Source organism: Coregonus clupeaformis, chromosome 17 (assembly GCF_020615455.1).
Source record: "Coregonus clupeaformis isolate EN_2021a chromosome 17, ASM2061545v1, whole genome shotgun sequence".
NCBI lineage: Eukaryota > Metazoa > Chordata > Actinopteri > Salmoniformes > Salmonidae > Coregonus > Coregonus clupeaformis.
The window spans coordinates 56,541,891-56,554,586 of NC_059208.1; the positions used below are offsets into that span (position 1 = coordinate 56,541,891).

At 44.6% G+C, this 12,696-nt stretch overlaps 1 protein-coding gene across 1 annotated transcript in view; it reads right to left on the reverse strand.

The window, feature by feature from the left end:
* The window catches only part of LOC121586782 (CUB and sushi domain-containing protein 3), a 759,103-nt gene that overhangs the window by 61,021 nt on the left and 685,386 nt on the right, over positions 1-12,696 (reverse strand). Inside the window, exons 58-59 of the mRNA XM_041903753.2 lie at positions 10,205-10,381; positions 4,346-4,525 (exon numbers count right to left, since the gene is read on the reverse strand). Of these exons, the coding sequence (XP_041759687.2) occupies positions 4,346-4,525; positions 10,205-10,381 (357 nt within the window). The remainder of the gene's footprint in view (positions 1-4,345; positions 4,526-10,204; positions 10,382-12,696) is intronic.

Below are 12,696 nucleotides of genomic sequence, written 5' to 3' on the forward strand. Positions count from 1 at the left end.
CCTAATGAATAATACGTTTATGCAGTAGTTTCACAACTCCAGCGTCACAACAGTAGTGTAGATCATCCATTCCACAGGAAGTTGTCACATACATACAGTACACAATACAGCTGCATGCACACGCAATTTTCTGTAAAAAAAAAAAGGCAATGTTAGACTTTCACCCATCCACCTCCATTAGGCTACTTTCCATCCAATCACCAACATCCAACCTGTGCATCATAAGAATGTATGGCACCAAAATCAAATCAAATTTTATTTGTCACATCCGCCCGAATACAACGTGTAGACCTTACAGTGAAATGCTGACTTACAAGCCCTTTAACCAACAATGCAGTTTTAAGAAAAATAAGTGTTACGTAAAAAAATAGATAAGTAAAAAAAATAAGAAATAAAAAGAAATAACAAATATTTAAAGAGCAGCAGTAAAATAACAGTAGCGAAGCTATATACAGGGGGAACCGGTACAAAGTCAATGTGCGGGGGCACAGGTTAGTCGAGGTAATTGAGGTAATATGTACATATAGGTAGAGTTAAAGTGACTATGCATAGATAATAAACAGAGAGTAGCAGCAGCGTAAGGGGGGGCAATGCAAATAATCCGGGTAGCTAATTGATTAGCTGTTCAGGAGTCTTATGGCTTGGGGGTAGAAACTGTTAAGAAGCCTTTTGGACCTAGACTTGGCGCTCCGGTACCGCTTGCCGTGCCGTAGCAGAGAGAACAGTCTATGACTAGGTTGGCTGGAGTCTTTGACCATTTTTAGGGCCTTCCTCTGACACCACCTGGTATAGAGGTCCTGGATGGCAGGAAGCTTGGCCCCAGTGATGTACTGGGCCATACGCACTACCCTCTGTAGTGCCTTGCGGTCGGAGGCCAAGCAGTTGCCATACAAGGCGGTGATGCAACCAGTCAGGATGCTCTCGATGGTGCAGCTGTATAATTTTTTGAGGATCTGAGGACCCATGCCAAATCTTTTCAGTCTCCTGAGGGGGAATAGGCTTTGTCGTGCCCTCTTCACGACTGTCTTGGTGTGTTTGGACCATGATAGTTTGTTGGTGATGTGGACACCAAGGAACTTGAAGCTCTCAACCTGTTCCACTTTAGCCCCGTCGATGAGAATGGGGGCGTGCTCGGTCCTCCTTTTCCTGTAGTCCACAATCATCTCCTTTGTCTTGATCACATTGAGGGAGAGTTTGTTATCCTGGCACCACACGGCCAGGTCTCTGACCTCCTCCCTATAGGCCAGGGTTCTTCAATTCCGGTCCTGGAGGGCCGAAACACTTCTGTTTTTTATTTCTACCTGGTAGTTAATTGCACTCAACTGGTGTCCCAGGTCTGAATTAGCCCCTGATTAGAAGGAGAGGATGAAAAACAGAGGTGTTTCGGCCCTCCAGGACCGGAATTGAAGAACCCTGCTATAGGCTGTCTCATTGTTTTCGGTGTCATCGGCAAACTTAATGATGGGGTTGGAGTCGTGTCTGTCCATGCAGTCATGGGTGAACAGGGAGTACAGGAGGGGACTGAGCACGCACCCCTGAGGGGCCCCCGTGTTGAGGATCACCATGGCAGATGTGTTGTTACCTACCCTTAGCACCTGGGGGCGGCCCGTCAGGAAGTCCAGGATCCAGTTGCAGAGGGAGGTGTTTAGTCCCAGGGTTCTTAGCTTAGTGATGAGCTTTGAAGGCACTATGGTGTTGAACGCTGAGCTGTAGTCAATGAATCGCATTCTCACGTAGGTGTTCCTTTTGTCCAGGTGGGAAAGGGCAGTGTGGAGTGCAATAGAGATTGCATCATCTGGTGATCTGTTGGGGTGGTATGCAAATTGGAGTGGGTCTAGGGTTTCTGGGATAATGGTGTTGATGTGAGCCATGACAAGCCTTTCAAAGCACTTCATGGCTAAAGATGTGAGTGCTATGGGTCTGTAGTCATTTAGGCAGGTTACCTAAGTGTTCTTGGACACAGGGACTATGGTGGTCTGCTTGAAACATGTTGGGATTACAGACTCAGTCAGGGACAGGTTGAAAATATCAGTGAAGACACTTGCAAGTTGGTCAGTGCATGCTCGCAGTACACGTCCTGGTAATCCGTCTTTGTAAATGGTGACCTGTTTAAAGGTCTTACTCACATCGACTCTGTAGAGCGTGATCACACAGTTGTCCTGAACAGCTGATGCTCTCATGCATGCTTCAGTGTTGCTTGCCTCGAAGCAAGCATAGAAGTAATTTAGCTCATCTGGTAGGCTCGTGTCACTGGGCAGTTCGCGGCTGTGCTTCCCTTTGTAGTCTGTAATAGTTTTCAAGCCCTGCCACATCCGACGAGCGTCGGAGCCAGTGTAGGATGATTTAATCTTGGTCCTGTATTGACGCTTTGCCTGTTTGATGGTTCGTCAGAGGGCATAGCGGGATTTCTTATAAGCGTCCTGGTTAGAGTCCCGCTCCTTGAAAGCGGAAGCTCTACCCTTTAGCTCATTGCGGATGTTGCCTGTATTCCATGGCTTCTGGTTGGGGTATGTACGTACGGTCACTGTGGGGACGACGTCATCAATGCACTTATTGATGAAGCCAGTGACTGATGTGGTGTACTCCTCAATGCCATCGAAAGAGTCCCAGAACATATTCCAGTCTGTGCTAGCAAGACAGTCCTGTAGCTTAGCATCTGCGTCATCTGACCACTTCTTTATTGACCGAGTCACTGGTGCTTCCTGCTTTAGTTTTTGCTTGTAAGCATGAATCAGGAGGATATAATTATGGTCAGATTTGCCAAATGGAGGGTGAGGGAGAGCTTTGTACACGTCTCTGTTTGTGGAGTAAAGTTGGTCTAGAGTTTTTTTTCCTCTGGTTGCACATTTAACATTAGGTAAAACATATTTAAGTTTCCCTGCATTAAATTCCCGGCCACTAGGAGCGCCGCCTCTGGATGAGCATTTTGCTTATGGCCTTATACAGCTCATTGAGTGCGGTCTTAGTGCCATCATCGGTTTGTGGTGGTAAATACAGATGAAACCTCTCTTGGTAAATAGTGTGGTCTACAGCTTCTCATGAGATACCTAGAGACTTCCTTAATATTAGATTTTGTGCACCAGCTGTTGTTTACAAATATATGCACAGCGCCACCCCTTGTCTTACCGGAGGCGGCTGTTCTATCTTACCGATGCAGCATAAACCCTATATGTTATCCATGTCGTCGTTCAGCCATGACTTGTTGAAACATAAGATATTACAGTTTTTAATGTTCCGTTGGTAGGATATTCGTGATCTTAGCTAGTCCATTTTGTTATCCAATGATTGTACGTTGGCTAATAGGACTGATGGTAGAGTCAGATTATCCACTCGCCATCGGATCCTTACAAGGCACCCCGACCTACGTCCCCGATATCTCCGTCTCTTTCTCCTGCGAATGAATGGGATTTGGGCCTTGTCGGGTGTCTGAAGTAAATCCTTCGCGTCCGACTCGCTAAAGAATACATCTTCGTCCATTACGAGGTATATAATCGCTGTCCTGATATCCAGAAGCTCTTTTCGGTCATAAGAGACAGTGGCAGAAACATTATGTACAAAATAAGTTACAAATAACGCGAAAAAACACACAATTGGTTAGGAGCCCGTAAAACGTCAGCCTTCTCCTCCGGCGCCATCTACCAAGATATCACTCTGCAGCTGTTCCATATGAATGCACAACAACACACTTTCACACAGCCAAGAGATGAAACTAAAACCTGTACAAATGGATGGAGATATCTGTGTTGATTGTAATTGGTCCAAGATAATCGTAAGAAGCTGCATTTTATGCATGTTGAGAAAGCTTTTTATGAAGAAGATAAACCTTTTCTGCCTAACAATAACAACAACAACAACAACAACAAAACAGGATGTTGGTCCTACAATAACAAACCAAAGCACACTGCTATGCTTTATTTAAACCCTTTTATCACTGTGACAGCTAACAGGACACAATGATATATGGGCTACTGTTGCTAAGGGCAACAGTGTGGAAAGCAGGAGGTGCGCAGTGTTACTGTGAATAAGCTATAACAATCTGTATTGAAACTGGTGGTGATTCCATAAGGAAGACAAGCCAAGACATCTCTTTTTTGGACAATGGGAACATTGATTAGATACTCCCTAAGACTTGGCTCATTGAAATATATTCTAAAGTGTAGATACACATATTCAAACACTCAAAATGAAGTAGTCAGGGGAACAAACCAACCAAACAAAGGCTCATAAGTGTTGCTGGACCCTACCTTTGAAAGATGCCATGATGCCAAAATGTTATTAGATATGTTCCACAGAGTATTATAGGTAATGAAGTACATCATGCTATACATGTGTTGCTAGGTCTCACCTTGGCAGGATGCCATGATGCCACTCCAGGTGCCGTTGGAGGTGCAGGTGCGTATGGCCGAGCTGTCGGCCTCCATGGTGTATCCCGGCGCACACAGGAATGTGATGTTCTGACCAATATCAAAGTCCTCTCCATACCTCATCCCATTGGCTGGAACCCCAGGGTCGCCACAGTTGATCACTGTGATTAGGCGAGAAGAAGGAGGGAGGGAGGGAGGGAGGGAGGTGAAGGGAGGGAGGGCAGTAGGGAGGGAGGGGAAGGAAGGAGGGAGGGAGGGAGGTGAAGGGAGGGAGGGCAGTAGGGAGGGAGGGGAAGGAAGGAAGGAAGGAAGGAAGGAAGGAAGGAAGGAAGGAAGGAAGGAAGGAAGGAAGGAAGGAAGGAAGGAAGGAAGGAAGGAAGGAAGGAAGGAAGGAAGGAAGGAAGGAAGGAAGGAAGGAAGGGGCCAAAAGAGTGACTCAGTGACACAGTGTACTCTGTTACAACAAACAAATACAGTGAGGGAAAAAAGTATTTGATCCCCTGCTGATTTTGTACGTTTGCCCACTGACAAAGAAATGATCAGTCTATAATTTTAATGGTAGGTTTATTTGAACAGTGAGAGACAGAATAACAACAAAAAAATCCAGAAAAACGCATGTCAAAAATGTTATAAATTGATTTGCATTTTAATGAGGGAAATAAGTATTTGACCCCCTCTCAATCAGAAAGATTTCTGGCTCCCAGGTGTCTTTTATACAGGTAACGAGCTGAGATTAGGAGTGCTCCTAATCTCAGCTTGTTACCTGTATAAAAGACACCTGTCCACAGAAGCAATCAATCAATCAGATTCCAAACTCTCCACCATGGCCAAGACCAAAGAGCTCTCCAAGGATGTCAGGGACAAGTTTGTAGACCTACACAAGGCTGGAATGGGCTACAAGACCATCGCCAAGCAGCTTGGTGAGAAGGTGACAACAGTTGGTGCGATTATTCGCAAATGGAAGAAACACAAAAGAACTGTCAATCTCCCTCGGCCTGGGGCTCCATGCAAGATCTCAACTCGTGGAGTTGCAATGATCATGAGAACGGTGAGGAATCAGCCCAGAACTACACGGGAGGATCTTGTCAATGATCTCAAGGCAGCTGGGACCATAGTCACCAAGAAAACAATTGGTAACACACTACGCCGTGAAGGACTGAAATCCTGCAGCGCCTGCAAGGTCCCCCTGCTCAAGAAAGCACATATACAGGCCCGTCTGAAGTTTGCCAATGAACATCTGAATGATTCAGAGGAGAACTGGGTAAAAGTGTTGTGGTCAGATGAGACCAAAATTGAGCTCTTTGGCATCAACTCAACTCGCCGTGTTTGGAGGAGGAGGAATGCTGCCTATGACCCCAAGAACACCATCCCCACCGTCAAACATGGAGGTGGAAACATCATGCTTTGCGGGTGTTTTTCTGCTAAGGGGACAGGACAACTTCACCGCATCAAAGGGACGATAAACGGGGCCATGTACCGTCAAATCTTGGGTGAGAACCTCCTTCCCTCAGCCAGGGCATTGAAAATGGGTTGTGGATGGTTATTCCAGCATGACAATGACCCAAACACACGGCCAAGGCAACAAAGGAGTGGCTCAAGAAGAAGCACATTAAGGTCCTGGAGTGGCCTAGCCAGTCTCCAGACCTTAATCCCAAAGAAAATCTGTGGAGGGAGCTGAAGGTTCGAGTTGCCAAACATCAGGCTCGAAACCTTAATGACTTGGAGAAGATCTGCAAAGAGGAGTGGGACAAAATCCCTCCTGAGATGTGTGCAAACCTGGTGGCCAACTACAAGAAACGTCTGACCTCTGTGATTGCCAACAAGGGTTTTACCACCAAGTACTAAGTCATGTTTTGCAGAGGGGGTCAAATACTTATTTCCCTCATTAAAATGCAAATCAATTGATACAATTTTTGCGTTTTTCTGGATTTTTTTGTTGTTATTCTGTCTCTCACTGTTCAAATAAACCTACCATTAAAATTATAGACTGATCATGTCTTTGTCAGTGGGCAAACGTACAAAATCAGCAGGGGATCAAATACTTTTTTCCCTCTCTGTACACACATAACAAAGAAGCCATCCCCAGTCCAGACACTTAGTTGGTTTTCTGGCTCTTTTGTGTGGTAGAGGTGGAGATCTATGACGGCGGTTGAAGTGCAATTTAGGCCCCATTGTGGGTCTGGCGTGAGATGTGACTGGGGCTGTGACAACAATCGGTGGGAAACCTGATCTACAAATCATCTGAAACTACCCAGAGATATCTCCACTGGGCGAGATACCCCCCTCGCCTCATATATTACAAAATGATAGATCTCACTATCACGGGGGAAATCAATAGCTGTGAGCTGTGTTCTCATACGGGGGTCTCCTGGGTTTAACTTCCATAATCAATTCTGTCAATCTCTCACAACTATAATTCCTTTCCGTTCTGTGGAGGAAGGGGTGGAAAGTAGAGAGCAGAAAATAGAATGTTTACAGTCTACCTGGGAATTCAGATGAAAAGGAAACACGTTAGTAGTTCTGTGATCACCGCGACTGACAACTACAAACCCCAGAAGTACTGGAATTCCAGTTTTCCATACATGTTGTGTCTTTTAGGGAAAAACGTGAGAACGACACTTCGGGAATCAATCATCGGAGGGTTAAGCTCGTAAACATATCTAGGTGGCATGGAAAATGTCTCGACCAAAATGCTAATGTATATCCAGCCCTGGATAGAAACCATGCATCACCCTTCTCAGCCTGCTCAATAAACACATGTAAAGACGCATCAATCAGTACTAGTTAAACATGCCACAGGCAAGGGATGCGTCCCAAATGACACCCTATTCCCTATGTAGTGCACTACTTTTGAGCAGAGACCTGAGACTATATAGGTAATAGGGTGTCATTTGTGACACACACCAAGGTCTCTCTGAAACGCTGCAGGCAAAGCATTCGGCCTGTTTAAGCATATTTGGGCACGAAGAGGCATACGATCAAAGGCAATGAACCTGGCCTGGAGGAACGAGTGTGGTCTATAACTTCTGTCTAGTGGTGATGTGGAGACAGGCAGGCAGTAGTTTATAGATCTGGCAGTCCATTTCTGAATGAACTGAATCTGAAATACCAGGTGAGGTAGAGAGGAATTATCTACCTGAAGTGGAGTAAGTCTCTCTGTCTCTCTGTCTCTGTCTCTTTCTCTCCCAGCTAGCACATTTGGTTCCTTGGAAGTGGTGGGAACATATTCCCACGGGGGGCCAGTATGAAAAATAAAAAAATTATGTAAGTCGCTCTGGATAAGAGCGTCTGCTAAATGACAAAAAAAAATATATATATATATGTTTTTCATTTCACATTGGTTGTGGGAACGAACCCATACATTTCCTGACCGGTAAAACTGAAGGTTTTTTAACATTCTGAGAAGAGAAGCGAACATTCTGACTGTTCTGGGAACGTTTATTTTTAGGTTGCAGGGAGGTTCTGAGAACGTTTTACTCTGGTTCATTGAACGCTCTGAGAACGGAAATGATAGGTTATTTGGAGCTTTTAAATAACTTCCTTAAAGATTCAAATCTATAATCTGTTCTCTATCCATGGAATTAGTCCACTGCGCCACCAGGATGGAGCTAGCATGCCATGTTTTTTTTAACTCATACAAAGCTGTTCATTTTAATCTATTCAAACAGACCTCATTTCAAAAGGAACAAGCACTCATTAAGGTCAGGTGTGGCCAATTATTGGGCGCGGCCAACACACTTAACAAGATAGAGAATAGACAGAGTTTTGCTGATGCTGAGATCGGAATGTATATGTTTTTAAACAACATTCTTAGAACGTTCTCTGAACGTTACTACAGTTTTCTTGTGGTTTTTATGGAAAGTTGTATTAATGTTCTCAGAACAACTTGAAAATATGACTTTAGAACCATGAGGAAACCTGCAGGAAACATTATGCTGAAGTACTGACATTCCCACAGAACAACATTGTTTCTTAACATTCTCTGAACTACTTGTGAACATTCCCAATGTCAAACCAATTGGAGAACATTCTTAGAACATTACCAAAATTGAAATGAAATGTAACCATGTTTGAACTTTCAGGAAACATTCTGTAATGAAATACCAATAATTTTTTTTGTCAAAATCCTTAAATGTGCTGAGAATGTTCCAAAGCCAAGCAACTATACTGCACCTTTCCCAGAAAGTTATATGCAAAATATCCTTAGGACAACCACACTCATCAAGCTCTAAGAAACATATGGTTCTCAGAACATTACCTGCTAATCTCTCTCTCTCTCTCTCGCTCGCTCCCTCTCCCTCTCCCTCTCCCTCTCCCTCTCCCTCTCCCTCTCCCTCTCCCTCTCCTGGGCCTAGATTTAAATCAGATTGACTCCCTGGCGTTGTCTTCTCAACTGAGAAGGAGCTGAAGAAGAGGGAAGAGCTGAGGAGGGTATGGTAATATACACAAGGTAACAGAGAGGCACAGAGGGATTGATTTCCTTATCTTGCTGGAGCAGGGGCAAAGGGCTCTTCTGACCTCTCCTCTCTCTGTCTCAACCCACCAGTCACTGTTCGTGTGCGTGTGTCTGTGTGCGTCTGTATATGCCTTTGTGTGTATGTGTGAGACCCCTTCTCTCTCTGTCTCAATCTTTAACCAGAAGGCTACCTTAAAGTGTCTCTCCTCTTGGATCCTTGTCTCACACTGCCTGGACAATTCCAGTTATAAAACAACCCGCCCTTCTTAGATGAGAGGAGCAACGTCTTGAAATGTCATGACAAGAGGATGCGAGATTAAAGACTCTGGAAGAGTTCCAAATGGCACCCTATTCCCTATATAGTACACTACCTTTGACCACAGCCCTATGGGTCCTGGTCAACACAGCCTGTCTTTAGCCTCAGCCCACTAGTTTAACCCATCCCCCATCTATGACGTTGTATCACATGTCAATTTAGGTCACAGATATGAAAACGAAAGACCATAATCGAACATAGAAATACATCTGCTTACATTTAGCTAAGTGATATCTACTCTATCTATACTAAAATCGTCAAAAAAATCTTATGGTGTTATCAGTAGGAATTTTCAAACGTCCCTGTTCATTAGCACAACGGGTAAGTCCAGGGCCCTCATTTATACATTTGCTGATCTAGGATGAGTTTTGCCTTTGAGGTCATAATGAATGAGATGATATGGATCCTAGATCAGCACTCCTACTATGAGATGCTTTATGAATATGGGCCCAGAAATGAGGTAGGTTCCTGATCCCACTTACTGGTGCAGTTGGGTGCAGCGAGGTTGGTTTATGAAGACTTACTGGTGCAGTTGGGGGCAGTGAGGTTGGTTTATGAAGACTTACTGGTGCAGTTGGGGGCAGTGAGGTTGGTTTATGAAGACGTACTGGTGCAGTTGGGGCAGTGAGGTTGGTTGATGAAGACTTACTGGTGCAGTTGGGGGCAGTGAGGTTGGTTTATGAAGACGTACTGGTGCAGTTGGGGCAGTGAGGTTGGTTGATGAAGACTTACTGGTGCAGTTGGGGGCAGTGAGGTTGGTTTATGAAGACCTACTGGTGCAGTTGGGGGCAGTGAGGTTGGTTGATGAAGACTTACTGGTGCAGTTGGGTGCAGCGAGGTTAGTTTATGAAGACTTACTGGTGCAGCTGGGTGCAGCGAGGTTGGTTTATGAAGACTTACTGGTGCAGTTGGGTGCAGCGAGGTTGGTTTATGAAGACTTACTGGTGCAGTTCGGTGAAGTGAGATTGGTTTATGAAGACTTACTGGTGCAGTTGGGGGCAGTGAGGTTGGTTTATGAAGACTTTCTGGTGCAGTTGGGTGCAGTGAGGTTGGTTTATGAAGACTTACTGGTGCAGTTGGGGGCAGTGCCAGACCAGGTGGCGTTGGCTAGACACTGACGTGTGGTGGAGCCTGTCAGCAGGTAGCCGTCCATACAGGAGTAGGTGACGGAGTGAGAGTAGGTGGTGCCGTCAAGCCGGGACACACGGCCGTTACTGGGGGACCCCGGGTTCCCACACTGCACCGCTGGAGAGAGAGAGAAGGGGCAGATAGAGTTTGATTGAATGATTGGTTTTATGTGATAATTCAAAAATACTTGTGAAGTTGTTTCATCACATACTAGTACACTGAGTATACAAAACATTAAGAACACTTTCCATGACACACACTGACTAGGTGAAAGCTATGATCCCTTATTGATGTCACTTGTTCAATCCACTTCAATCAGTGTAAATGAAGGGGAGGAGACAGGTTGAGGAAGGATTTTTTATCCTTGAGACAACTGAGACATGGATTGTGTATGTGTACCATTCAGAGGGTGAATGGGCCAGACAAAATATTGAAGTGCCTTTGAATGGGGTACGGTAGTAGGTGTCAGGCGCACCGGTTTGCCACTCAATATTAGGAAGGTGTTCCTAATGTTTGGTATACTTAGTGTATATTACAATAACAGAGCATTCTAAAGTATTCAGACCCCTTCCCTTTTTACACATTTTGTTACATTACAGCATTATTCTAAAATTGATTAAAACACATTTTTTCTTCGTCAATCTACACACAATACCCCATAATGACAAAGTGAAAACAGGTTTTATAAATTTTTCCAAATTTATGAAAATAAAAAACAGAAATACCCTTTGCTATGAGACTCGAAATTGAGCTCAGGTGCATCCTGTTTCCATTGATCATCCTTGAGATGTTTCTACAACTTGATTGGAGTCCACCTGTGGTAAATTCAATTGATTGGACAAGATTTGGAAAGGCACACACCTGTCTATATAAGGTCCCATAGTTGACAGTGCATGTCAGAGCAAAAACCAAGCCACGAGGTCAAAGGAATTGTCCCTAGAGCTGCGAGACAGGATTGTGTTAAGGCACAGATCTGGGGAAGGGTACAAAAACATTTCTGCAGCATTGAAGGTCCCCAAGAACACAGTGGCCTCCATCATTCGTAAATGGAAGAAGTTTGGAACCACCAAAACTCTTCCTAGAGCTGGCCACTCGGCCAAACTGAGCATTCGGGGGAGAAGGACCTTGGTCAGGGAGGTCACCAAGAACCCGATGGTCACTCTGACAGAGCTCCAGAGTTCCTTTGTGGAGATTGAAGAACCTTCCAGAAGGACAACCATCTCTGCAGCACTCCATTAAATCAGGCCTTTATGGTAGTGGCCAGAAGGAAGCCACTCCTCAGTAAAAGACACATGACAGCCCGCTTGGACTTTGCCAAAAGGCACCTAAAGGACTCTCAGACCATGATAAAAAACATTATCTGGTCTGATGAAACCAAGATTGAACTCTTTGGCTTGAATGCCAAGCGTCATGTCTGGAGGAAACCTAGCACCATCCCTACGGTGAAACATGGTGGTGGCAGCATCATGTTGTGGGGATGTTTTTCAGCGGCAGGGATTGTGAGACTAGTCAGTATTGAGGGAAAGATGAATGGAGCAAAGTACAGAGAGATCCTTGATGAAACCTGCTCCAGACTGGGGTGAAGGTTCGTCTTCCAACAGGACTACGACCCTAAGCACATAGCCAAGACAACGCAGGAGTGGCTTCGGGACAAGTCTCTGAATGTCTTTGAGTGGCCAGAGCCCGGACTTGAACCCGATCAAACATCTCTGGAGAGACCTGAAAATAGCTGTGTAGCGACGCTTCCCATCCAACCTGACAGAACTTGAGTGGATCTGCAGAGAAGAATGGGAGAAACTCCCCAAATACAGGGGTGCCAAGCTTGTAGCGTCATACCCAGGAAGACTAAAGGTGCTTCAACAAAGTACTGAGTAAAGGGTCTGAATACTTATGTAAATGTGATATTTCCGTTGTATAAAAATAAAAAGAAACATTTGCAAACATTTCTAAAAACCTGTTTTTGCTTTGTCATTATGGGGTATTGTGTGTAGATTGATGAGGGAAAGAAAGAATTGTATACATTTTAGAATAAGGCTGTAACGTAACAAAATGTGGAAAAAGTCAAGGGGTCTGAATACTTTCCGAATGCACTGTATATATATTGCTTAGATTGGAGCATCTATAGGATCATCTTTAATAAAGACTGTGTCTATCTTACTGTAAGCGTTTTGGATGATTTAAATGCACTTTAAATCAAGAATGAATTGATATGAACTGATACTGTATGCCAATGCTAAGTACAGTATTTGTACTTTTCATGAAATCATCACTGCCCCTTTCACAACTCCCGTACTCCATCCCCATAGCATCCACTCAGATCCAGCTTAATAACAGTCAGATATAAGTACTTAAAAGCTGTTTACAAGAGTGTTGAGAGAGACGGCTAGCATCTAGGTAAGAGTAGAACGATAGTGCAGCCATTGTTGTAGGGA